Source organism: Gorilla gorilla, chromosome 12, assembly GCF_029281585.2.
Source record: "Gorilla gorilla gorilla isolate KB3781 chromosome 12, NHGRI_mGorGor1-v2.1_pri, whole genome shotgun sequence".
Lineage (NCBI taxonomy): Eukaryota > Metazoa > Chordata > Mammalia > Primates > Hominidae > Gorilla > Gorilla gorilla.
In genome coordinates, this window is record NC_073236.2 from 29,208,381 (window position 1) to 29,234,773 (window position 26,393).

The 26,393-nt window shown below is 47.4% G+C and overlaps 1 protein-coding gene across 4 annotated transcripts in view; it reads left to right on the plus strand.

Moving 5' to 3' along the window:
* Nucleotides 1-456: 456 nt before the first annotated feature.
* LOC115933152 (inactive serine/threonine-protein kinase TEX14-like) overlaps nt 457-26,393 on the plus strand; it is a 35,952-nt gene continuing 10,015 nt past the window's right edge. For 2 of the 4 annotated variants that reach the window (XM_063695514.1, XM_063695513.1), the window contains exons 1-9: nt 457-548; nt 4,594-4,675; nt 9,019-9,142; nt 11,229-11,407; nt 16,537-16,688; nt 19,066-19,256; nt 19,700-19,850; nt 22,964-23,244; nt 23,689-23,754. In XM_063695514.1, the coding sequence (XP_063551584.1) occupies nt 4,602-4,675; nt 9,019-9,142; nt 11,229-11,407; nt 16,537-16,688; nt 19,066-19,256; nt 19,700-19,850; nt 22,964-23,244; nt 23,689-23,754 (1,218 nt within the window). In that variant the 5' untranslated portion in view covers nt 457-548; nt 4,594-4,601. Of the gene's footprint in view, nt 549-4,593; nt 4,676-9,018; nt 9,143-11,228; nt 11,408-16,536; nt 16,689-19,065; nt 19,257-19,699; nt 19,851-22,963; nt 23,755-26,393 lie in introns of all 4 variants that reach the window. The other 2 variants (XM_055377372.2, XM_063695512.1) reach the window with 1 other exon arrangement.

Consider the following 26,393-nt stretch of genomic DNA (forward strand, 5'->3'; position numbering starts at 1 on the left):
TGGAATTACAGGCATGAGCCACCGCACCCAGCTGGTGTGATGTGTTTTAATGAAGACTAAATAACATAAATGTAAAACTCAGAGGGCAGGTACAGTGCCAGGCCCCTCTGTGTGCAGTCTCCTTCCTGGGGCTCCTGCTTATTAAAGCTGTTGGGCCTTGGACCAGCAAATTTTACTCCTCTTGGCCTTGGTTTCCTCATCTGTTGAAGGAGGGAGTTGGAGGAAATTGTTGCCCTAAATCCTCTCCCTGAAAACATTCCATACCTTTAGAAAATCACCTGGGCCCTTTCCTTTTGAGAGGTTTTTCTGTTGGGGGCTCTCAGCTCCTCGGACCACTTATCTTCATACCCAAGCTTCCATTCCATTGAAAACTGGTGCACCCGCACTGGGCATCTCTGCAATGTTTTGCAGATAGTGGAGTTCATGCAGCGCTGTGCCTCACACATGCAGGCCATCAGCCAGGGCTTCTCTTATGACCTCCTGAAGAAGATAGACTCCCCGCAGCGGCTTGTCTACAGCCCGCCCTGGTGTGGTGGCCTCGTGCAGGGGTGAGTACTCCCTCGAGCAGAGTGGGATAGTCTCCATCACCCAGCCTTCCTTGTGGGAGCCCTGCAGCATGGGTTGCCTCAGCTCCTCCACATCAGTGCCCTCTGGCATGTGGCCCATCCAAACGGGTGTGCTTGGAAAGAAAAGGCTTGGCCCTGTTGAAGGAAGGCCAGAGGATCCCCTTTGCCCCTCTCTCCCCTCTCCCTGAGAAGGTGTGAGAGGAATGAGTGTGGGCTCCGGTAGAAACCACCCTGTGGTTAGCAGAAGGGGAACATCTCAGGTCTGAGAAGCCCAGCAGAAAACCCTTACCCAGCAGGACACCTGGCTGGCTTTTTTGTCATCTCCTGAACCATAGAAAGAGTGTTCCTTTATTACTAAGGTTGCAAAAGACCACAAATGCTTAACTTACGGTTTCCTGGGCTATTTTCAGCTGATATGAGAGACTTGCTGCCAGCTGGTTGGGCAGCCCCCTCTTCTCCCATCACAGCTGCAGGAGGTGGGCTCCATGCTTCTCTCCATGCTCAGGATTAAGCTTGAAAGGGAGGAGTGTCATTTTAACTTCTCTGGGATTTGTTGACTTAGGGTGTGTATGTAGAGAATCCTTCCCATCTGGCTTTCCTCTGATGGCATCTCTTTCTGTAAGCAGGGTAGCTGGGCTCAGCACACTTTTGCAGGCTTCCTTGTCCTGTCATTCATGCACTTTGAGTCCTGGCTTTCCTCTGATGATTGGATGCTGCTGGCTTCTCGGGCGAGATGAGTTCATGATCCCGTTAACTCCTAACTGCTGTGCTGCCTGCCACTCTGGCCAGTTTTGGCTCTTTACTCAGCATCCAGAATGACCTTTTAAAAATGGAAATCAGGTGGCTGGGTACAGTGGCTCACACCTGTAATCACTTTTGGAGGTTGAGGTGGGTGGATCACCTGAGGTCAGGAGTTCGAGACCAGCCTGGCCAACATGGTGAAACCCCTGTCTCTACTAAAAATACAAAAATTAGCCAGGTGTGGTGGCATGCACCTGTAATCCCAGCTACTCAGGAGGCTGAGGCAGGCGAATCACTTGAACCCAGGAGGCGGAGGTTGCAGTGAGCCGAGATTGCACCACTGCACTCCAGCCTGGGTGACAGAGCAACACGCCATCTCAAAAAAAAAAAAAAAAAAATAGTAGCCAAGTGTGTTGGTGTGCTCCTCATAGTTCCAGCTACTCTGGAGGCTGAGGTGAGAGGATCATTTGAATCTGGGAGGTGGAGGTTACAGCAAGCCAAGATCATGGAACTGCACTCCAGACTGGGTGACAGAGTGAGATCTTGTCTCAAAAAATAAAAATAAAATAAAGTAATCAAATAAAAATAAAATAATGGAAATCAGGTTGTACCACTCTGCTAAAACTCCTTAAGGACCTTCCCCATGGCTAATAGAATAGGTTTAGAAATCCCTTATCTGGCCTTGGAGGCCCTGCCTCATCCAAGCCCTCCCACTTCATCTCCTGCCTCTGCCCCTGGAGCTTGTATGGAGACCCCTCCTTCAGAGTTTAGAGAATTGTCATAGTTTGCAGTTATTTTATTTGTATATGTTCTTCTCCAGTTTTCCAATTAAATTGTGAATTCCAAGAGCGCAGGGGCTGTGTCTGTCCTATTCATTGCTACTAACCCTTAGCTGCTTGGTGCATGGTAGGGCTCTGTACAAGGAGAGGAGGCTCATGAGTGAGCCTGAAAGGAAAACCCAAGTGTAAGTGTGGATGAGCTTTTACAATCTTAGTTACTCATCTAGATACAGCATCTAGTTTAGAATTAGAGGAAACATTCTTACAGGGTTAATGGAATGCTTACATGGAAATACACTCCTCTTCCCCCACTTTTTTTTTTTTTGAAACTGAGTCTTCTCTGTCGCCCAGGCAGGAGTCTGTGCAATCTCGGCTCACCACAACCTCTGTCTCCTGGGTTCAAGCAATTCTCCTGCCTCAGCCTCCTTAGTAGCTGGGATTAATATAAAATTAGCACACCTGGCTAATTTTATATTTTTAGTAGAGATGGGGTTTCGCCATGGCCAGGCTGGTCTGGAATTCCTGACCTCAGGTGAAAGGACTGCCTCTGCCTCCTGAAATGCTGGGATTACAGGCGTGAGCCACCGTGCCTGCCCCCCCTCCTCTTAATGTAAAAAACCACACAAATTCTTGAAATTAGAGTTAGCCTCTGAGATTTGTGAGTGGTGCCATGTCAGATAAGATTCCTCACATGTGTGTTTGCACAGAGCTTGGACTGGGGAAAGAAGAAAAGCACTGAGTTGAGGACCAATGGCTGTAGATGACTAGAGTTAGTTTTTTTCTCCCCTTAACCCAGCCGAGTTTAATTATATAGACATGTGCTGAGAAATTTAGGTAAGAGAGCAGGAAATGTTGGTCTGAACTGCAGTTGTTGTCCAGGTCACTGTTTGAGAACGCTCGGCTCTTTTGCTTAGAAAGAACTATCCCCTCCAAAGAGCCACGTACTGCCCAGAGGCCCCAGAGTGGAAGGCAGGAGGCCTCATCACTGGTAACCCCCAGTTCTACTGCTGCTGGAGGCTGACACCCTCACTGTCAGCACAAGGTCTGTTCCCCTGGGCAAGAAACGGTCCACTGTCTCCTAGATCTTTTGAGGCCTAAGCACATAAGCCTTATTTTAAGAAGAGACTGATGATTTGGTGTTGAAAAGTGGCCTTTTTCTTATGGTCTGTTTACTCAAGTGAGAGTGACCATATAGCTTATTATCTGTTGGCTGTTTCGAGAGTGTAAAGGAAACTATCAATAATGGTGCTAAGATACCAGGTGTAAATTGGGATGCTCAGTTTATCTCAGTCTAAACTTCAGAGTCTTCTCCTCAATAGCATAGCAAGTTAAAGCAGAGATGGGACAGCTTGGCACTGATGAGTTGCTGAGGAAATAGAAAAGAAGTAAAGCACTTACATCTGTTCTCTAATAGTGGCACGTGGGGCCTCACAGACCTGAGGTAGGGCTGGCCCTGAATATGCAGCATCTCTTAGCTCCTTTGCCATTTGCCAAGGAAAGGAAAGTGCCTCTGGTGGTGGTAGGATGTTTTTTCCTTCAGTCTGAGCTGAAAGTACCCAACTGGCAAGCATTAACTGAGCATCTACTGCATGGCACCATGCCAGGTTCTGGGAGCCAAAGAAATACGAGGCATCACCCCTTCTTCCAAGACACCTTCAGTGAAGGGGGACCCTGATGCACAGGTGGTAGTTTGAGTGTGGAATGTGGGAAGAACAGTGGCTGGAATGACCAACATCAGTGTCTGGTCACTGCTGCATTTTATGACCTCAGGCCAGCAAGTTTCCTTTTCCTGGGCTTCATTTTTTTGCCTATATAATGAAAAAACTGGACAAGATGTGCTTATGATTATTTCCAACTCTGACCATCTGTATTTGTTATCTATTGCTGCATAATGAATCACCCCCCAAACTTAGCAGCCTCAAACAATAACATTTTTATCTCACACAATTTCTGTGGGTCAGGAATCAGGGAATGGTTCAACTAGGTTGTTCTGGCTCAGAGTTTCTAATGAAGTTGCAGTTAAGATGTTAGGGCTGTATTCATCTGAAGGCTTGACTGAAGATGGACAATTCAGTTCCAAGATGGCTCGTTTACATGGCTGACAAATTGGTGCTGGGCATTGAGCCTCCCCCTAGGGCTGCTTGAATGTCCTTGTATCATGGCAGCTGGCAGAGTAAATGATCCAAGAGAGATCAGGGCCGAAGCCTTGGTAGATTTAGCCTCAAAGTGACAGACTATCACTGTTTTGCACTGTTAACAGTCAAAAATGAGTTAACAGGTCAGCCCCATCTGACCTGTGAGGGGCTACACAAGGTTATGCATACCGGTAAGTGACAATCATAGAGGCCCTCTCAGAGGCTGGCTATTACATCATCTCTAGTTTTGTAACAGAAAGTCTAGCAGTAAAGACAAAATCAACTACACCTTCTGAAAACTTGATTCAGCATTATTATTCTGGATATGAGTGGTTAATTCTGAGTTTTTTTTCCCATTTTAATTATTTCTAGAAACCGTAATGGCTCTCCTAACTGACTGCTTAAAGCTGGAGTCATTTCTGCTCAAAATATCTACAGCTTTGTTTTTGGGAAGGTAAGAGGTTGCCACTGACAGCCAGTGTTTGCAGGGCTAACTGGAGAATCATCGGGCCCATCTCCCACCTTTGTCCAAGTCCTGCCTCGTTATCCTCACCAAAGTGTTGTTCTTTTCTTTTTTGCCCCTATTGAGGGAAAGGTATCTCTTAGTGTTCCTGTCTTACTAACAAATTTGTGAAAACCCCAGAGAATTCACTTGGATGACCCTGGGCTACACTTGAGTTTAGAAAATGATCTTTTAATTAATTAATTTTTAGTTTTTAATTTTTAATTATTATTTTTTTGAGACAGAGTCTGGCTCTGTTGCCCAGGCTGAAGTGCAGTGGCGCGATCTAGGCTCACTGCTGCGACGTCTGCCTACTGGGTTCAAGCAATTCTGATGCCTCAGCCTTCCAAGTAGCTGGGATCACAGGTGTGTGCCACCATGCCTGGTTACTTGTAGTTTCAGTAGAGATGGGATTTTGCCATGTTGCCCAGGCTGGTCTCTATCTTCTGGACTCAATCAGTCCACCCGCCTTGACTTCTCAAAGTGCTGGGATTACAGTCTTGAGCCAACTCACCCAGCCCTACCCTCCGTTCTGTTTGTTGTGCTGAGGCAGCCTGGTGGGGAGGGAGAGGAGGAATATCAGATTTGGCCAGACACAATCCTGGGTGCTGTGGGGGCCACAATGGGCTTCTCAGTCCCAGCGATGGCACTGGAAGCATCTGACTTCTTTCCATGAGCCTCAGTTTCTTCAGGGAAAAGAACAAAAGGGAAATAATAAAACCTTGAAAGGTTTTTAGAAAGATTAAAGATAATATAAAGAGTTGTGGTGAGGCCTGGTGGCTCACGCCTATAATCTTAGCACTTTCGGAGACCAAGGTGGGTGGATCACTTGAGTCCAGGACTTTGACACCAGCCAACATGACAAAAGCCCGTCTCTATTAAAAAAAAAAAAATTAGCCAGGTGTGGTGGTGCATGCTTGTAATCCCGGCTACTTGGGAGGGTGGGGTGGGAGGATTGCTTGAGCCCGGGAGGTCCAGGCTGCAGTGAGCCAAGATCATGTCATATGCTCCAGCCTGAGTGACAGTGATACCCTGTCTCAAAAAAAAAAAGAAAAAGGCCCAGTGCATAGGGGTATTCAGAAAGTTGATAAATAGCAGCTAAAATTTTAGCTGGCTGATAAGATTCTGGATGTATTCTGCTTTTCCTCCCTTCTCCCCATAATTTGAGGCTATGCCTTGGTTTCAGTTTTATCTTACTGGGGCGACACAGATGGCCTATCTAGGATCTCTTCCGGTCGTTGGAGAAAAGGAAGTGATTCGAGCTGATGATTAGCCCACCTTCTCTTTCTTCAGCAGCCCCTACATGGTCATGACCAAGTAAGCGGGGGCTGGCCAGTTTGAGGTCTGATTCAGTTTCAGGGGAAGAGAGGGCTGCATGTGACTTCCTTAAGTGTGGGGAGTTTCTACTCAAACACAGGGAACACCTAAGAACATCTGTCTAAATCAGGGTTTCTCAGCCAGAACACTATTACCATTTTTAGCCAGATGATCCTTTGTTGTTGGGAGTAATGCTGTGCATTGTAGAATGTTTAGAAGTCCCTGGTCTCTACCCACTAGTGCCAGTTGCAGTCCCTTACAGCCCCCACAGCTGTGACGACCAAACTGTCTTACAGACATTGCCATAGGTCTCTGGGGGAGAACCACTGCTCTGAAAGATTACTCATTACAATACTTTAATGTCTCTGCTCGCTAAAGAATTAGAGGCAGCTTGGTAGTGACTATCTTGCCTCTGATACAGGTCAAGGTTAATGAGGCCCCTATAGAAGCTGTTTTATTGCTGCTGCCTTTGCCCAAGTCTTCACCATCTCTCACCTGGAGTGGTCTCCTAACTGGCTTCCCATTCTCTGGACCTCCCCTCCCCTACCCATTCCCCACATTGCCAGTACCATTGTGTTTTTGAATACAAACCTGATCAAGTCACTCTCTCCCTTGCATTCAGTGACTTCCCACCACCTATACCTAAGTTATCCAGGGTGCTTTAGTACCTGGGGGTGGGTAGTGGGAGAGAGGACCCAGTAGTGCCTAGTGGGCATTGCAGGTTCTGTGTGGAGACCAATTCTCTGGTCCTTGCTTAGGAAAGCTCATTCATTGAAGGAGTAAGTGGCTGCTCACTCCTTTCTGCTGAAACTCTTTCCTGTCCTTGTAGTCTAGTGTGGAATGGGAGCAGGGTCACAGTGAAAGAGCTGAATCTCCCCACCCACCCACACTGCAGCAAGCTGCGGCTGGCTGACTTATTAATTGCCGAGCAGGAACACAGCAGGTGAGAAGGAAGCCCAAGGCCCCTTATAGGTCCAGGTCTCTTTACAGACTCAAGTTCTGGGCTATTCACCTCTGTGCCTGGGATAGGGAGCTCCAGCTTCTCTCAGTCTCAGCATTTCCTGACTGTTGAAATTGATTGACTTGACTTCGAAGGGCTGCCAAGAAAGAGGAAGAGAGGTTAACGAGTAGCCTGAGCAGTGGGGACAGTGGTGGTGAGGGGCTCTGTCAGCTGTCAGCCGCCCCGTAACCCATGTTTCTGAATGCTGCAGCCTCCATGCAGGCCCTTCTGGTTCTGGTGCTATAATCCCTGAGTCCACCCACTTTGGGCCCTGTGCCCATCAGGATGGTGTGTGGCTATCCTGTTTTCATAGAGCATGGCTTGCTTAAGATCCAGATGTCTGAGGACATGTCTGTGCCGTTGAGGACAGGCTCATGGATCTCCAGACCTTAGGGTTCCTATGGCTCCAGAGTTAAGTCCTTCTGCTCTTGCTAGGACAGGCTCTTGATTCATTCAGCGGACCCAGAGTTAGGTCCTTCTGTTCTTGCTAGGACAGGTTCTTGATTCGTTCATTCAGTGGACCCAGGCTCATCTAGCTCTCTCCTAAGAAGGCTCCTCAACTTCTGCAGGAGGCATGTAGAGAGGCCACATTCTTCTTTTCATGGAAGTCAGCTTGAAGGGACCAAAGGAAGCTGAAAGAAGGAGCCTGGGCAACATAGACTTTGACATGAGACTGAGTTGGACGTGCAACCTTGGGTGAATTCCTGACATATTTCTTCTTCTTTTTTTGGCGGGGGTTAGGATTGAGTCTCGCTCTGTCGCCCAGGCAGGAGTGCAGTGGCACCATCTAGGCTCACTGCAACCTCCACCTCCTGGGCTCAAGCAATTCCCGGGCCTCAGCCTCCTGAGTAGCTGGGACTACTGGTGTGCGCCACTACACCTGGTTAACTTTTGTATTTTCAGTACAGACAGGGTTCATCATCTTGGCCAGGCTGGCCTCAAACTCCTGATTTCAAGTGATCTGCCCACCTTGGCCTCCCAAAGTGCTTGGATTACAGACGTGAGCCACTGCACCAGGCCCTGACATTTCCTTGATGTTGGTCTCCTCATCTATAAAATGAGTATAATGATACATTTCTTGCAGGTGGTTGTTAGGTATGATGTATGCAAAGAATACAGGAGCTCTTGGCCACATTGTCATTGTTGTCATTGATGGCTCTAAGCTCTCAAGGTCTCATCAGTTAGGGCCACAGATTCCGACAGAAACCCTCATCAACACCTCATCCTGTTTTCTTAGAAAACATTGTATACAAAAAGCCAGGTAAGGCCGGGCGCGGTGGCTCACGCCTGTAATCCCAGCACTTTGGGAGGCCGAGGCGGGTGGATCACGAGGTCAGGAGATCGAGACCATCTTGGCTAACACGGTGAAACCCCGTCTCTACTAAAAATACAAAAAATTAGCCGGGCATGGTGGCGGGCGCCTGTAGTCCCAGCTACTTGGGAGGCTGAGGCAGGAGAATGGCGTGAACCCAGGAGGCGGAGCTTGCAGTGAGCCGAGATCGCGCCACTGCACTCCACCCTGGGCGACAGAGCGAGACTCTGTCTCAAAAAAAAAAAAAAAGCCAGGTACAGTGGCTCACACCTGTAATCCCAGCATTTTGGGAGGCCAAGGCGGGTGGATCACCTGAGGTCAGGAATTCAAGACCAGCCTGGCCAACATGGTGAAACCCCGTCTCTACTAGAAATACAAAAATTAGCTACAAGTGGTGGTGGGCATCTGTAATCCCAGCTACTTGGAAGGCTGAGGCAGTAGAATCACTTGAACCCAGGAGGCGGAGGTTGCAGTGAGCCGAGAGATCACCCCACTGCACTCCAGACTGGGCAATAGAGTGAGACTCTGTGTCAAAAAAAAAAAAAAAGAAAAGAAAACATCGCGTACAAATGATATTTGTTTAGAATGTGTTCAAAAGGCCTATGCTCATTTTTTCATCATGTTCTCCTCTCCCCTGCCTTATCTGAAGCTTCTTTTCTTTTGCAGCAAGCTGCGGCACCCCTACTTGCTACAGTTGATGGCTGTGTGTCTCTCGCAGGACCTAGAGAAAACCCGCTTTGTGTACGAGCGCATCACTATCGGCACATTGTTCAGTGTCCTTCATGAACGAGTAAACGGCTGTTTCCATGGATTTTCCATTGCTGCCCTCCCGGTTTCTTCCCTCCTCACCCTCTTGCCCCAGCTGTGGTGATCCCATTTCTGCATTCATGGAAGATAAATATCTTTATTCTTTTGCTTTATAGGGGCTGTTTAACATGCTATTTAAGGCTGATAAGCACATGGTCAGAATTGGTACGGTTTTATTATTGTCAGTTCTGCTTTTTTTTTTTTTTTTTTGAGACAGAGTCCCTCTGTTGCCTAGACTGGAGTGCAGTGGCGCGATATTGGCTCACTGCAGCCTCTACCTCCTGGATTCAGTGATTCTCCTGCCTCAGCCTCCCAAGTAGCTGGAACTACAGGCGCCTGCCACTAGGCCTGGCTAATTTTTGTATTTTTAGTAGAGATGGGGTTTCACCATGTTGGCCAGGCTGTTCTCAAACTCCTGACCTCAGATGCTCCACCCACCTTGGCCTCCCAGAGTGCTGGGATTACAGGCGTGAGCCACTGCACCTGGCCTGTCCTGCTTTTTTTGAGACAGGGTCTTGCTCTATTGCCCAGGCTGGAGTACAGTAGTGAGATCATAGCTCACTGTAACCTCCAACTCGTGGGCTCAAATGATACTCCTGCATCAGCCTCCAATGTAGCTGGGACTACAGGTGCATGCCACCGTGCCCAGCTAATTTTTTTTTTTTTTTTTTTTTTGAGACAGAGTCTCCTTCTGTCCCCCAGGCTGGAATACAGTGGCACAATCTCTGCTCACTGCAACTTCTGCCTCCCTGGTTCAAGCGATTCTCATGCCTCAGCCTCCCAAGTAGTTTGGATTACAGGCACCCCCCCACCACACCCAGCTAATTTTTGTATTTTTAGTAGAGACGGGGTTTCACCACGTTGGCCAGGATCACCTCGAACTACTGACGTCAGGCAATTCACCTGTGTCAGCCTCCTAAAGTGCTGGGATTTCAGGCTTGAGCCACTGCACCCAGCCCCCACCCAGCTAATTTTTAAAATTTTAATAGAATCATGGTCCCACTATGTTGCCCAGGTTGGTCTTGAACTCCTGGCTTCAAGCGATCCTCCTGCCTTAGCTTCCCAAAGTGTTGGGATTATAGGTACGAGCCACCTTAGCCAGCCTAGTCCTGCTTCTTGATCAGACATCTAAGAGCTCAATGGACCCAGAAAACACAAACACCTTTGACTAACTATAATCCAGCAGCCACTGGCTTTATTTTCCTACATTTTCATTTGTGCTCTCTCCCAGTTTTTTCTATAGAGGCCTGTATCACTCCCCTCTCACCTCAAATTTCCTTGGTGTTGGGAGACATCTTTCCTGGCTTGTATAGAGTCCCTGGAAAGGGTGCTTTGGCCTGAGATGTAGGTTTAGAGAGCTCTTGGAGTATTTAGGTTTTTTTCCTCCATGACTTTGTTCTAAATACTCTGGATAGAAGTAAGGAGACCCCAAGAAGGGCTCTTCCCCCAAATGGCTTGCCATTCCTTCTGCCTGAGGACCTCCTATTCTATTTTTTTCTGTTTTTCCCCCTTGAGTGAGGATATTACCTTAAAGACCATTTCTCTGGGGGAGAGACCCATGAAGACTTTAGTCAGCCAGGTGCATTGATGTGAGTGAATTTCTGTTCCCTTAGGAGACACTTTCTGTCTCATCTGACTGGGGTAGGACTGAATTGGTTATCTGCATTCTGCAGGGTCCTTTGAGCTTCCAGGTTCTCCCCAGCAGCTTGGGCTTGGACAGGGAGGCGACAGGGCAGGTTTACTGGTGGTATGGGGGGACCTCCCCTGTCAGTTTTCCCCAGGCCAATCCTGGATGCACATACCAGACTTTGAGAACTTTCTTTTCATTTTTTGTGGTATGAAGCAGCTCAGCTGAGGGAAAGGAATCCAGGTTTGGATCCAGGGGGCCTGAGTCATTGGGACCTCAGGGCATTCACTTAGCCTCACTGAGCTTTAGGTTCTCCATCTGTAAAATGGGGATCCTTGGTAACCATGAGGATCATATGGAAAGACTGGAAATCACAAAATGCTCTACAGTATCAGGGCCCCAGTCCTTTTTGTTTTCTTGGCATTTTATCTCTTGCTTGCAGCGGTCCCAGTTCCCAGTGCTGCACATGGAGGTGATTGTGCACCTGCTGCTCCAGATATCTGATGCCCTGAGATACCTGCATTTCCAGGTGTTTATCCACCGCTCCCTCAGCTTCTATGCTGTCCATATCATCTCCCCAGGTGAAGCGAGGCTGACCAACCTGGAGTACATGTTGGAAAGGTGGGCATAACATGGAGTGGGACTTTCTCCTGAAGTTGACCTCCCTTGGGGACCTTTCCTGTAGAGACAGAATCTGATCTGGGTGGGACTCCTCATTGGTGAGATGAACCTGTCCATCAGTTGCTGAACCTGTCCCAAATGCCTTACCCTATTTGCCAAGGCTAGAAGAATTTGGAGACATTTTAACAAACATTTAACAAGTAAGAGCTCGTATTAGCCAATGTGCATAGACGGAGACTTGCCCTCTTGCCCAGGCTGGAATGCAGTGGCACAATCTTGGCTCACTGCAACCTCTGCCTCCTGGGTTCAAGTGATTCTCTTGCCTCAGCCTCCTGAGTAGCTGGGATTACAGGTGCTCACCACCATGCCTGGCTAATTTTTGTGTTTTTAGTAGAGCTGCAGTTTCACCATGTTGGCCAGGCTGGTCTCAAACTCCCGACCTCAGGTGATCCGCCCACTTCAGCCTCCCAAAGTGCTAGGATTACAGGTGTGATCCACTGCGCCTGGCCCTTTGAGCAGCTTTTAACACAACAAGGTGTATTTCTCACTCACATTGCAATCCAGTCTGTGTTGGAGGCAGGGACAGAGTTCCCTGTCACACCAATCTGTAGCTTCACCACTTTTCAGGCCTTGATCCCCCACTGCATTCTTTGCACTGCCAGTCAGCAAGCAAGAAAGAACATGGAGGGGACACAGTGGGGTTTGGGGCCAGTCTGAAATGGGTATGGTACTGCCTCCCACATTGCAGTGGCCAGAGCCCAGTTACCTTCTACTGGAGGGAAGCTGAGCTGTGCCTTACCTGTGCATCGTGGAAGGAGAGAAAGTGATGAGTGCTGATGAGCCTAATGGTCTGTCACACCTCCTACATCTGGGCCAGGCACTGGCCTGGATAGATATGGAGGGCATTATCTGCCCTCAAGGGGCTCAGCACAGTGAGAGAGGCAGTCAAAATTCAGGAGTTGGTAAGAGGGCTTTGTTTCTTGTTGGCAAGAGTCAAAGTCTTCCTGAGAGCCCCCAAGCTTTGAGAGGCAGAGGCTCTCCCCTGCGCTTCCTTACTGCCATCCACAGCTCTGAGCCTTTGGGCCAGTATTGGTTCTGCTCTTCTGTGAGGCCTCAGCCACTGGGCAGACCCCTTGCCTAGACCCACCTACTTTCTCTTACCCTTGTCTGCCACCTACCCATCACTGATGCTTTGTTTCTGGTCTCTCACCAGATCTTTGTTTGTCACATATTCTGTAACTTCTCTCAAAGATGAAAAGCTCCATGAGGCAGGGATTTCTGTTTTATTTACTGCTATATCTCAAATGCCCAGAACAGGCCTTTGCGTATGTGCACTCAGCATATGTTTTTTGAACAAATAAAAAGCCTCTCACTTCCCCAGACCTGGAGTGCCTTTTGTCCCTCTGCATGGAGAGGAGGCAGAGGTCAGGTTGTGCTTGGCCTTGTGGGCCCTGGTGAGGAGTTTGAATTTTATCTTAAGAACACTGGGATGCTGTGTTCTTAGGATAGGCATTTTTGAACAGTATAGGGTCATGGATGATTTGTAGGTTAAGATCCTTCCTCTAGGCCGGGCATGGTGGCTCATGCCTGTAATTCCAGCACTTTAGGAGGCTGAGGCATGCGGATCACCTGAAGTTGGGAGTTCAAGACCAGCCTGACCAACATGGAGAAACCCCATCTCTACTAAAAATACAAAATTAGCCAGGCGTGGTGGCGCATGCCTGTAATCCCAGCACTTTGGCAGGCCGAGACAGGCAGATCATGAGGTCAGGAAGTCGAGACCATCCTGGCTAACACAGTGAAACCCCGTCTCTACTAAAAATACAAAAAATTAGCCGGGCGTGGTGGCAGGCGCCTGTAGTCCCGGCTACTTGGGAGGCTGAGGCAGGAGAATGGCATGAACCCAGGAGGTGGAGCTTGCAGTGAGCCAAGATCACGCCACTGCACTCCAGCCTGGGTGACAGAGTGAGACTACGTCTCAAGAAAAAAAGCAGGGGAGCCGTTGGGGTATGACTGGAGCCATGGCACTTTTCTAGATGGGAACAGGCAGAGGCTAGATAACTGTCACTAGTTGAACTGCTCAGCTTCACATCTGGTCCATTTTTAATCTGAGTTAAAAGCTTTCATGGTCTCCTTATTGCCTGCAAGATTAAGTCCAGACCCCTTTTCAGGGAGCAGAAGCCTCCCCAAGTGAGGCTCCACTCGTAGTGTCAATCTCCTAACTGCCCTGCTCCCTCCTGACCATTTGAAGGCACTTTTACTACACTGCTTTCTGCATCTGGAATACCTGGCACACGCCAATTTAGCCTTTTAAACTCACTTCAGACACAGTCTCCCAACACTCTCTGTGAAGTCTATACTGATGCTCTCATATCCTGAGGCACTTTGCATATTCCTCTTCTCACATGTGTCACACAAGTGTACCACAGTCATTTCTATACAAGTGTGTCTGCGCCACCAGATGGGGAGTTCATCACCAGCTCTGGGCCTGCCACTTATGGTAAGTGCTCAGTAAATATTTTTTATTTTTTTGAGACAAGATCTTGCTCTATCACCCAGGCTGGAGTGCAGTGGCACGATCTCGGCTCACTGCAACCTCCCAGCGTCAAAGAGATCTTCCTACCTCAGCTTCCTGAGTAGCTGGGACTACAGGCACATGCCACCACATCCAGCTAATTTTTTTTTTTTTTTTTTTTTTGAGATGGAGTCTCGCTCTGTCGCCCAGGCTGGAGTGCAATGGTACAATCTCGGCTCACTACAAGCTCCGCCTCCTGGGTTCTCGCCGTTCTCCTGCCTCAGCCTCCCACGTAGTCAGGACTACAGGCACCCGCCACCACACCCGGCTAATTTTTTGTATTTTTAGTAGAGATGGGGTTTCACCATGTTAGCCAGGATGATCTCGAACTCCTGACCTTGTGATCCACCCGCCTCAGCCTCCCAAAGTGCTGGGAATACAGGCGTGAGCCACTGCACCCAGCCAATTTTTGTATTTTTTATAGAGATAAGGTCACGCCATGTTGCCCAGGCTGGACTTGAACTCCTGGACTCATGCGATCTGCCCGACTTGGCCTCCCAAAGTGCTTGGATTAGAAGTGTGAGCCACCACACCCAGCCTTCTTTTCTGTGGGTGGGGGACACAGGATCCGCCTCTTTTGCCCAGGCGATAGTACAGTGGCTCACTACAATCTCAATCTCCCGGGCTCAGGCAGTACTCCTGCCTTGGCCTCCCAAAGTACTGGGATTACAGGCATGAGCCACTACAGCTGGCCGGTAATGTTTCTTAAATGATTGGATGATCTAGTTGAAGGAAAAACTTGAAATGGTTCAGAGAAGGGTTGACCTCTCTGGCTATGTGTTCAGGAGCAGTGGAAGCTAAAGGATGTGCACTTTTGTCAGTGATGGATCGCCATCTGCTGTTGAGAGAAAGGTACAGCAGTTTCTTCTCCTTTTGCTCACCGATAGAAAAGTGAATCCTAGCCTGAAATGGAGCTTTGGAGATGGCCCAGCCCAATGCTGTCCTTATATAGTTGAGGAAACTGAGGCACCCAGGAGTGAAGCAATGGTGTGAAGTTACCCAATTGATTGGTTAGAGACACAGTTGGGGCTAAACCAGATGGTAGAAGATGTCTCCAGGATATAGGGGCAGGATGGATTGGAGGTTGACAGGAACACCAGCCAGGAGACTATGAGACAGGGCCTAGTGGTGACCATGAAGCCAAAATGGGAGGGAATAACGTGAAATGCATGGAGTTGCTGGGGTCAACAACTGGCCAAGTGAGGGGGTAGGAGGTAACCAAGGGTCTGTGAATGTCTGGGAATGACCTCAGGATGGAACTTCAGGTAGAAGTATCAGAAATGTTAGTCAGCAAGCCATTGCAGGTGTAACAACATACCCTTCTTTGAAAACTGATAACATGAGTTGATTATTCACCAACCCAAAATAGCCTTCAATCCCACATTTATTTTTGGTAACACTCTACTAGGGCATATCAGTTTGTTGAATGTCATTGTCAAGGATAGCATTCCATCTCTTGGCACAAGTCAGTGCTGAGTTTACCCTGAGGACTCTTGCTGGGCCAGAAGACATTTAGGATGCTCTGACTTAGCTCTTAAAGAGTCTGGTTGGGAAGAGTTATTTAAGCATATGAGTGAACCCTTGAGTGCTAAACTGAGAGGACATATTCCCAAAAGGGCAGGAGTTCAGAAAAGAAATAATCATGAGGAGTTGGGGAAGTCCCAGATGGCTTTGATAAAGCATATGGGGGTTCAGAGGGCTCTTGAAAGAGTTTACATTCATTTATTCAACAGCAAGCATCAAGGCCCTGGTGCAAGCCCAGAAGTACAGTGATATAAAGGCAAGTGAGTTGCCTACTCTCATGGAGCTGACTCTCTAGAATGGAGGGGAGACAGATAATAAACTAAATGAACACAAATTCAGATAATAAGTGCTCTGAAACCAATAAAACAGGACTACTTTAGATTAGGCAGTCAGGGAGGGCCTCCTTGAGGAAGTGACTTTCAGACAAATATCTCAGTGACAAAAAGTAGCTAGTCATTCTCGGACCTGTGGGCAGGGCATGCCTGCCAGAAGCTGCCAGTGCAAAGACTTGAAGAACATGAGGTATGTTGGAGGATCTGAAAGAAGGGCCCTGTGACTTGAGTGGAGTGGGGGAGCAGTAGAGTTGCCAGATGAAGTGGTGGAGAGGGCCCGGGTGGAATAGTAAGGAATTGCAGGTGTTGGAACACCTCTGAAGCAGTGTGGACTAGCTCATTGTCTAGCTAGGTTTCCAGGAACTCAAAGAGGTTGTCAGCCTTCAGAGGCAAAGTTTTCACAAATGTAGTATGTTGATTAAAAGACCCATGAGCCTGGCCAACATGGCAAAACCTCATCTCTACTAAAATACAAAAATTAGCTGGGCCTGGTGACACACACCTGTAATCCTAGCTACTTGGGAGGCTGAGGCAGGAGAATCGCTTGAACCCGGGAGGTGGCAGAGGTTGCAGTGAGCTGAGATCACGCTGCTGCTCTGCAGCCTGGGTGACAGGGCAAGACTCTGAATGAATGAATGAATGAATGAATAAAAGACCCTTTAAGGCATGAACCCTGACTTGTGAGTTTCCTTCCATAGCAAGGACAGAGGTGTACAGAGGGACCTGACTCGAGTGCCCCTTCCTACGCAGCTATACAACGGGGCCGCACCAGAAGTGATCTTACAGAAGGCAGCCACAGTGAAATCAGACATCTACAGCTTTTCTATGATCATGCAGGAGATTTTAACAGGTAGATCAAGATCATTAATGGTTGACCAAAGTCCCTATTCTTAGGTTGCATTTTTCTCCCCCCACAGGAGTTACTGACTTTTATGAAAATAGAAGACTTATTAAAAAGAGACTTCTTGGCTGGGAGCAGTGGCTCACGCCTGTAATCCCAGCACTTTGGGAGGCTGAGGTGGGTGGATCACCTGAAGTCAGGAGTTCAAGACCAGCCTGGCCAAAATGGTGAAACCCTGTCTCTACTAAAAATACAAAAATTAGCTGGGTGTGGTGGCACGTGCCTGTAGTCCCAGCTACTTGGGAGGCTGAAGCAGGAGAATCGCTTGGACCCAGGAGGGCGAGGTTGCAGTGAGCTGAGATAGTGCGACTGCACTCCAGCCTGGGTGACAGAGTGAGACTCTGTCTCAAAAGAAAAAAAAAAAAGACTCAGCAAAGCCCATCCATCTGCTTGTCAGTGATGATGCATTTAATCCAAACTAAAAAAAAATTTATTATTTTTATTATTTTTATTTTTTATTTTTTTGAGACAGAGTCTTGCTCTGACACCCAGGCTGGAGTGCAGTGGCTCGATCTCAGTTTACTGCAACCTCTGTCTCCCAGGTCCAAGCAATTCTTCTGCCTCAGCCTCCCGAGTAGCTGGGACTACAGGTGCACACCACCACGCCCAACTAATTTTTGTATTTTTAGTAGAGACTGGGTTTCACCATGTTGGCCAGGCTGGTCTCGATCACTTGACCTTGTGATCCACCCACCTTGGCCTCCCGAAGTGCTGGGATTACAGGTGTGAGCCACCACGCCTGGCCGAAGCAAACTTTTTAAACTGAATATTGGTATCAGTACTTATGATCTATGTGCGGTATCCCTTGAGAACTTGTAAATTAGGGGGAAAGACTAGCCTCTGAGAAGTAAACTATGAAACACACCCTGTGTCCATTAGATGTATAAACAGTGTCACTTGAAAGAAATGGATGTACTTCCAAATCCACTGCTCTGATGTGGAGAAAGTAGTCACATATCTGAAGATGGAAGGAATCCTTCAAGAGAAAGACATACACGCACACAAACACACACACACACACACACACAGTAAAATCACATTCATTAAAGGCTGCTTTTTTTTTTTTTTTTGACAAAGTCTCACTCTGTTGCCCAGGCTGAAGTGCAGTGGTGGGATCTTGGCTCACTGCAACTTCTGCCTCCCGGGTTCAAGCGATTCTCCTGCCTCAGCCTCCCAAGTAACTGGGACTACAGGCGTGTGCCACCATGCCTGGCTAATTTTTTCTATTTTTAGTACAGATGGGGTTTCACTGTGTTAGCCAGGATGGTCTGGATCTCCTGACCTCGTGATCCACCCACCTCAGCCTCCTAAAGTGCTGGGATTACAGGCGTGAGCCAACGCACAAGACTTTTTTTTTTTTTTTTAAGATGGAGTCTTACTCTGTTGCCCAGGGTTGAGTGCAGTGGCGCGATCTCGGCTCACTGCAGCCTCTGCCTACTGGGTTCAAGTGATTCTCCTGCCTCGGCCTCTCAAAGTAGCTGAGATTACATGTGCTCGCCACCACACCCAGCTAATTTTTGTATTTTTAGTAGAGATGGGATTTCACTGTGTTGGCCAGGCTGGTTTCAACTTCTGACCTCAGGTGATCCATCCACCTCGGCCTCCCAAAGTGCTAGGATTACAGGCGTGAGCCACCGCGCCCAGCCAAGGGCTGCTTTTTTATGGTGTTTGCAGTCCCAGAGGCAAAATGACAATATACGTGAGATGAATATTGGGCTCTCCTGCCAGCGGGGAGCCCATGTGTACATGTTGCTGACACTATTGTTTCCTATCTCTGTGGCAGTGATCTCCCTGGTAAATGGGTAAAGTGGCTTCTCACTTATGAATTGGCCTTCCAGGTAGTTTTTTTTGTTTGTTTTTTGTTTTCTGTTTTTGTTGCTAGGCTGGAGTTCAGTGGTGCAATCTCAGCTCACTACAACCTCTGCCTCCTGGGTTCAAGCGATTCTCCTGCCTTAGCCTCCTGAGTGGCTGGGATTACAGGTGCGCGCCACCACGCCTGGCTAATTTTTGTATTTTTAGTAGAGGGGATTTCACCATGTTGGCCAGGACGGTCTTGATCTCTTGACCTTGTGATCCACCTGCCTCGGCCTCCCAAAGTGCTGGGATTACAGGTGTGAGCCACCGCGCCCGGCCCTTCTGGGTAGTTTTTCTAGAGAGAAATTAATATATAAGGAAATGAATTGTTTCTAAAGTACAGTGGATTAGAAAAAAAAATAAAGGAGTTAAGTGACTTGCCTAAGGTTACCCAGCTTCATCTGATTTCTTTTCCCCCCACTCCACTCTCTGGTTTCCTAATTTACTCTTTTGTATGACTTTTTCCTTACAGATGACATACCCTGGAGTGGCTTAGATGACTCAGTTGTTAAAAAAGCCTTAGTCTTGGGGAATTATTTAGAAGCTGATGTCAGGCTTCCGAAACCTTACTGTGATATTGTTAAGTCAGGCATCCACGTCAAGCGGAAAGACCAAACTATGAACCTTCAAGATATCCAGTATATTCTGAAGAATGACTTAAAGGCAAGCCCTGAAGTTGTTGGGAGTTTATTTCTGCTTACCTAACTCAGGAGTGTAGGGAGTTAGAGACAAGATGAAGCTAGAGACCAAGTTGTAAGAAATTTTGGAAATCCTCGTTTTATTACACCATTTCTGTGTTCTTGAGAATAGCCTAACTGCTTAACTTGGTGAAAGCAGCATGGAATTGAGGAGGGGAGCTAGGGAGATTCAACACATATGCATAGTAGGGGCACATTGTAGGCACTTAGTGGAGATTCAGTGAATGGTAGCTATTATTATTGCTTTTAAGGTATTGGCAATAACAATAAACTAGTTAATTAGGACTAAAGTCAGTCTACCCAACAGGAATAAGAGGGAGTTTATCAGATACATAGATGGTTTCTAAAGCACCAGTGACATTCAGGATGACTGAGACTATGTCCTTGACAATATTTCCTGTGTTACAGGATTTTACTGGAGCCCAGAGAACTCAACCAACCGAGAGCCCCAGAGTGCAGAGATACGGACTCCATCCTGATGTCGATGTCTATCTAGGACTGACTTCAGAACACCCCAGAGAGACCCCTGACATGGAAATCATAGAGCTAAAGGAAATGGGTATGTTATCTTAATTCACAGATTGTGTTACTTTGACACAAATGTGTTCTGAGAGTCACATGAGCTGCAACTAATTGACTCCTCTAAACTGTAGATGTAACTTGTTTGTTTTGTGAGATAAAGTCTAGCTCTATTTCCCAGACTGGAGTACAGTGGCATGATGTCAGCTCACTGCAACCTCCACTTCCTGGGTTCAAGCGATTCTCATGCCTCAGCCTCCTGAGTAGCTGGGAATACAGGCATGTGCCACCATGCTGGGCTAATTTTTTTTTTTTGAGATGGAATCTTGCTCTGTTGCCCAGACTGGAGTGCAATGGTGTGGTCTTGGCTCATTGCAACCTCTGCCTCCCGGGTTCAAGCAATTCTCCTGCCTCAGCCTCCTGAGTAGCTGGGATGACAGGTGCATGCCACCACACCCGGCTAAATTTTGTATTTTTAGTAGAGACGGGGTTTCTCCATGTTAGCCAGGCTGGTCTCGAACTCCTGACCTCAGGTGATCTGCCTGCCTCAGCCTCCCAAAGTGCTAGGATTACAGATGTGAGCCACTGCGCCCGGCCTGATTTTTGTATTTTTAGTAGGGACGGGGTTTTGCCATATTGGCCAGGCTGGTCTTGAACTCCTGGCCTCAAGTGATCTGCTTGTCTTGGCCTCCCAAAGTGCTAGGATTACAAGCATGAGCCACTGTGCCTGGCCACTGTAGTTACAGCTTATACTGGGAAAAGATGAATGCCTTAGGAAAAAAATCAAGATCCTTAAAATTATTAAGGTAAACTTTTGGGGATCCATATATATACCTAGCGTGGATCTAGAACTAAGTCATAATAATTGAGTTTATTTCTAGCATGATTACTCTTAAGAATTTATCTAATTGTTTCACAAATAAAAACACTCATTATGGAGAATTTGGAATAGTTTAAAGAAGAAAATTACCATTTTTTTTTAAGAGACAGGATCTTACTCTGTTGCCCAGACTGGAGTATGAGGCACAATTATACCTTACTGCAGCCTCCAATTCCTGGGCTCAAGGCTCTCGAGTACACAGGACTACAGGTACATGCCACCATATCCTGCTAATTTTTTTTAAGTTTTTTTTTTCTTTTTCTTTTTTTTTTTTTCATGAGACATGGTTTTACTCTATTTCTGAGGCTGGAGTGCAGTGGTGCAATCATAGCTCACTGCAGCCTCAATCTCCCAGGCTCAAGTAATCCTCCTGCCTTGGCCTCCCAAGTAGCTGGGACTACAAGTGTGTACTACCACACCTAGCTAATTCTTTTAATTTTTTTTTGTTGTTGTTGAGATGGAGTCTCACTCTGTCACCAGGCTGGAATGCAGTGGCACGATCTCGGCTCATTGCAACCTCCGCCTCCCTGGTTTAAGCAATTCTCCTGCCTCAGCCTCCCAAGTAGCTGGGATTACAGACACACACAACCATGCCCAGCTAATTGTTTGTATTTTTAGTAGAGACGGGGTTTCACCATGTTGGCCAGGATGGTCTCGACCTCCTGACCTCGTGATGCACCCGCCTCAGCCTCCCACAGGGCTGGGATTACAGGCGTGAACCACTGTGCCCAGCCTTATTTTTAAAATTTTTGGTAGAGACAAGGTCTCACGATGTTGCCCAGGCTGGTCTTGAACTCCTGAACTCAAGCAGTCCTCCCACCTGGTCCTCCCAAAGTGCTGGGATTGCAGTCATGAGCCACCACACCTGGGCTAAAAAAGTTTTGTTTTTTTTTTTTTTTTTTTTTTAGAGATGACGTCTCATTGTGTTGCTCAGGTTGGTCTTGAACTCCTGGCCTCAAGCAGTCCTCCCACTTTAGCCTCCCAAAGCACTTGGATTACAGGTATAAGCCACTTTGTCCAACCAGTTTTACTACATTTTAGTACATTTGAAAACCTTAGAATTTAGAACTGGAAAGGACCTTGCAGTCATCAGGCTTAATGCCTTCATATTACAGATGAGAAAACTGAGGTTCAGAGAAGTTGTAACCTGCTCAGGATCACAGAGAACTTGTTATAGAACTGGAACCCAGGCCTTCCAATTCCAGCCAAATGACCATTCACTCTGATTCTCCTTCAGCAGTGCTGGAGGCCTCCAGAGTGGCCCTGTAACCTCATTACTTTGACAGCTTCATCCCATTCTCTGTAAGCTGTACACCTGTAAACCAGGGGTGGTGGGTGGCCAATCCTAGCATATTTTTTTTTGTTTTTTCATTACTCCCATAATGTAATGGCTCCTTGGGTGGTATCTAGGCTCCTTTTTTTTTTGAGACAGTTTCACTCTTTTTGCCCAGACTGGAGGGCAATGGTGCAATCTCGGCTTGCTGCAACCTCTGTCTCCCAGGTTCAAGCGATTCTCCTGCCTCAGCCTCCCAAGTAGCTGAGACTACAGGCATGTACATGCCTGGCTAATTTTTTGTATTTAGTAGAGATGGGGTTTCACCATGTTGGTCAGGCTGGTCTCGAACTCCTGACCTCAAGTGATCCACCCGCCCTGGCCTCCCAAAGTGTTGGGATTACAGACGTGAACCACTACGCCCGGCCCTAGGCTACTTTTATCAGATGCTCACCAAGAGCATAACTTTAACTGAGAAATAGTCAAACTCTTTTGTGTGAAAAGAAGGCTATGAATGTGGTCCTTAAGATTCAGGGGAGCTGGGCATGGTGGCTCACACCTGTAATCCCAGCACTTTGGGAGAGTGAGACGGGAGGATTAAAGCCAGGAGTTTGAGAGCAACCCGGGCAACATAGCAAGACCCCATCTCTATAAAACAAAAGAAAACAAGATTCAGGGGCCTGTAATTTGCATGTGCTGACAGTTATGCATGTTTGGACACACAATAAAGCTTAGAATATTTCCTCCATGGCTAGACCCCCGCCCTGACAACAGTTTCTGCCTCATTCCATGTCAAAATAGGAGCTTTCCCCTAGGGGACACATACTCCCTCACCCTTTGTGAGTGTATCCTCTAGTCTTCCACAACTGGGAAGGGGGTGGGAAAATAAAAAGCTTTTTTTTTTTTTTTTGACAGTCTTTGCCTCTTGAACAAGCCAAGGCTGCTTAGCTGCCAAATATGTTCATTTTAATGAGTTGCATTTTGCTGTTTTTTTCAATAGGCAGTCAACCTCATTCACCAAGGGTTCACTCTTTATTCACTGAGGGGACACTAGATCCTCAGGCCCCAGATGCATGTCTGATGGCCAGGGAGACTCAGAATCAAGATGCTCCTTGCCCTGCTCCATTTATGGCAGAAGAGGCCAGCAGCCCCAGCACAGGTCAGCCAAGCCTCTGCAGTTTCAAAATCAACGAGATCTACTCAGGCTGCTTGATTTTGGAAGATGACATAGAAGAGCCTCCAGGAGCTGCTTCATCTTTGGAGGCAGACGGACCTAACCAGGTAGGTGAACTGAAATCCATGGAAGAAGAGCTGGATAAGATGGAGAGAGAGGCGTGTTGTTTTTGCAGTGAGGATGAGAGCTCTTCAAAAGCTGAGACAGAGTACTCTTTTGAGGACTGGGACTGGCAAAACGGTTCACTCAGTTCACTCAGCCTTCCTGAGTCAACCATAGAAGCCAAGAGCAATTTGAACAACATGTCCATGACTGAGGAGTATCTCATCAGTAAGTGTGTGCTGGATCTGAAGATTATGCAGACAATAATGCACGAGAATGATGATAGGCTGAGGATTATCGAGCAGATATTAGATGAAGTTGAGATGAAACAGAAGGAGCAGGAAGAGCGCATGTCTTTATGGGCCACTTCAAGAGAGTTTACAAATGCCTACAAGTTACCTCTGGCCGTGGGCCCTCCATCTTTAAACTATATTCCTCCTGTCCTACAGCTTTCAGGGGGTCAGCAGCCAGACACCAGTGGCAACTACCCAACCCTACCAAGATTTCCAAGAATGGTAAGAGACTTTCAAGGGGGATATTTTGGCAAAAGATCCAGGAAAAGAAATTGTTGTGGCTGGAAACTTTCACCCAAGTCTCCAAAGTAAACACTGGGGATCAGTCAGAGATGAGCCATTAGGTAACCTAAGTGGGAGGAAGGGGCAACCTAAGCAGGACCCCAGGGCTGGGTTTGACGTTGCCCCTAACCTATGTGGAGGGACTGACATATATATGCAGCCGACTCATAGCAAGGTGCTCTTAGCTTTGGGAAATCAGTCCTCCATGGTGGAATTCCAAGGTAGATACTCTCTGTCTCCCAGTTCAGACCCAACACACAGGCCACGTCCTTCTCTGTAAATTCGTATGTATCAAACTGAACCATATTAAATTGCTGTTTTATTAGTTAAAATGGTCAAGTATTGGCAATTTTGCATGGCTCAACTTACTGAATAAAGTATCTTGGATAGGTATTAATCTCCATTCTAAGCTGCTATTCATTCATTCACTCATTCAACAAACATCTATAGAGCCAGAGGCTATCTAGACTCCGGGTTTTTTTTGTTGTTGTTGTTTGTTTTTTTGAGACAGAGTTTTGCTCTTGTTGCCCAGGCTGGAGTGCAATGGTGTGATCTTTGGCTCACCACAACCTCCACCTCTGGGGTTCAAGTGATTCTCCTGCCTCAGCCTCCCAACTAGGTAGGATTACAGTCATGTGCCACCACGCTTGGCTAATTTTGTATTTTTAATAGAGATGGGGTTTCTTCATGTTGGTCACCACTGGTCTCCAACTCCTGACCTCAGGTGATCTGCCCACCTTGGCCTCCCAAAGTGTTGGGATTACAAGCATGAGCCACCTCGCCTGGCCTAGACTCTGGGTTCTGATGATGAATAAGCCACAAACTCTGCCCATAAGTAGCTCAGATAACAGCTGGGGACTGAGGGACCTGGTGGGTCAAAGAAAACCCCTCGGAGGAGGTGAGCAGACACCATGGGAGCTGGCTAGGAGGTATAGCTTTCAGAGAGGTTCTTCCGTGAGTTTCCTTAAGGACAGGGCCAACGGTGACCAGTACATAGAAGGAACTCAATAAATGGTCAGTGAAGGAATGAGGGGATGAATGAATTAATGAATTTGAACAAGTTCACACTCAAGAGAGCTGGCTGCCTCTTGAATTTTAGAATTTTAGAGTTGGGAGATCCCTTAGACATGGATTAGCCCTGTCAATTTACAGAGTGTGAAGCTCAAGCCCCGCGATGTAAACTTCCTGAGGCCCAGCGATGTCAAGATGCGGGTGGGGTGGGAGAGGTCTGCCTCATTGGAAGGCGGATGTTATTACTGATATTATTTAGAATAGCTGGCCCATGGTGATAAAAAGCAGGCCAACTTTTACTGGGTTTTGTTACTGTTTTAAAATTCTCTGCTTAACAGTTATTCTCTTTTCTATTTTTTAGTTTATTTTATTTATTTTGAGTTAGGGTCTCACTCTGTTGCCCAGGCCGGAGTACAGTGGCACGATCTCTGCTCACTGCAAACTCTGCCTCCCAGGTTCAAGCGATTCTCCTGCCTCAGCCTCCCGAGTAGCTGGGACTACAGTCATGTGCCACCATGCCTGGCTAATTTTTTGTATTTTTAGTAGAGACAGGGTTTCACCATGTTGGCCCGGCTGGTCTTGAACTCCTGACCATAGGTGATCCACCTGCCTCAGCTTCCCAAAGTGCTAGGATTACAGGCGTGAGCCACCGTGCCTGGCCATATCGCCCTTTTATTGCCTATACAGGGCGGATAGCTCTCCCTGCCACCCCTCAACTTGCTGTGCTACAACCAAGGGCCAAGTTGGTTAGGGGCAGGTCTCCTGACTCCTGGTCTGTTGTTCTTTCATTGTACAATACTGAATCTTAGTGAGGCTTCAGTCCTCACTTAGAACATTTGGGAAAGCATTGGCATTTATTTTTGCTGGAGTGAAGTGGCACTGTCATGGCTCACTGCAGCCTCAATCTTCTGGACTCAAGCGATCCTTCCGCCACAGACCCCTGAGTAGGTGGGACTACAGGCTGGGACTACAGGCTGTACCAGCACACCCGGCTAATTTTGTGAATTGTAGAGATGGGGTCTCAGCACGCCCGGCTGGTATTTATTTCTTTATCTTTTTTTTTTTTTCCATAGAGATGGGGTTTCACTATGTTGCCCAGGCTGCTCTCAAACTCTTGAGCTCAAGCAATCCACCCGCCTTGGCCTCCCAAAGTGTTGGGATTACAGGCAAGAGCCACCATGCCCAGCTGTCATTTGTTTTTATATAAAGAGAAGACACAGCCACGTGCAGTGGTTTATACCTGTAATTCCAGCACTTTGGGAGGCCAAGGCAGGTTAATCACTTGAGCCCAGGAGTTCGAGACCAGCCTGGGCAACATAGCAAAACCCTGTTTCTACAAAAGATATCAAAATTAGCTGGGCATGGTGGCGTGTGCCTGTAGTCCCAGCTACTTGGGAGGCTGAAGTGGAAGGATCACCGGAGCTCAGGAAGTTGAGATTACAGTGAGCTGAAATCATGTGGCGGCACTCTAGCACAGGCAACAGAGTGAGACCCTGTCTCAAAAACAAACAAGGCACAAAGAATTTACTTATATCCTAATATTTCTGTTTCCACAGAAAATTAGAGTT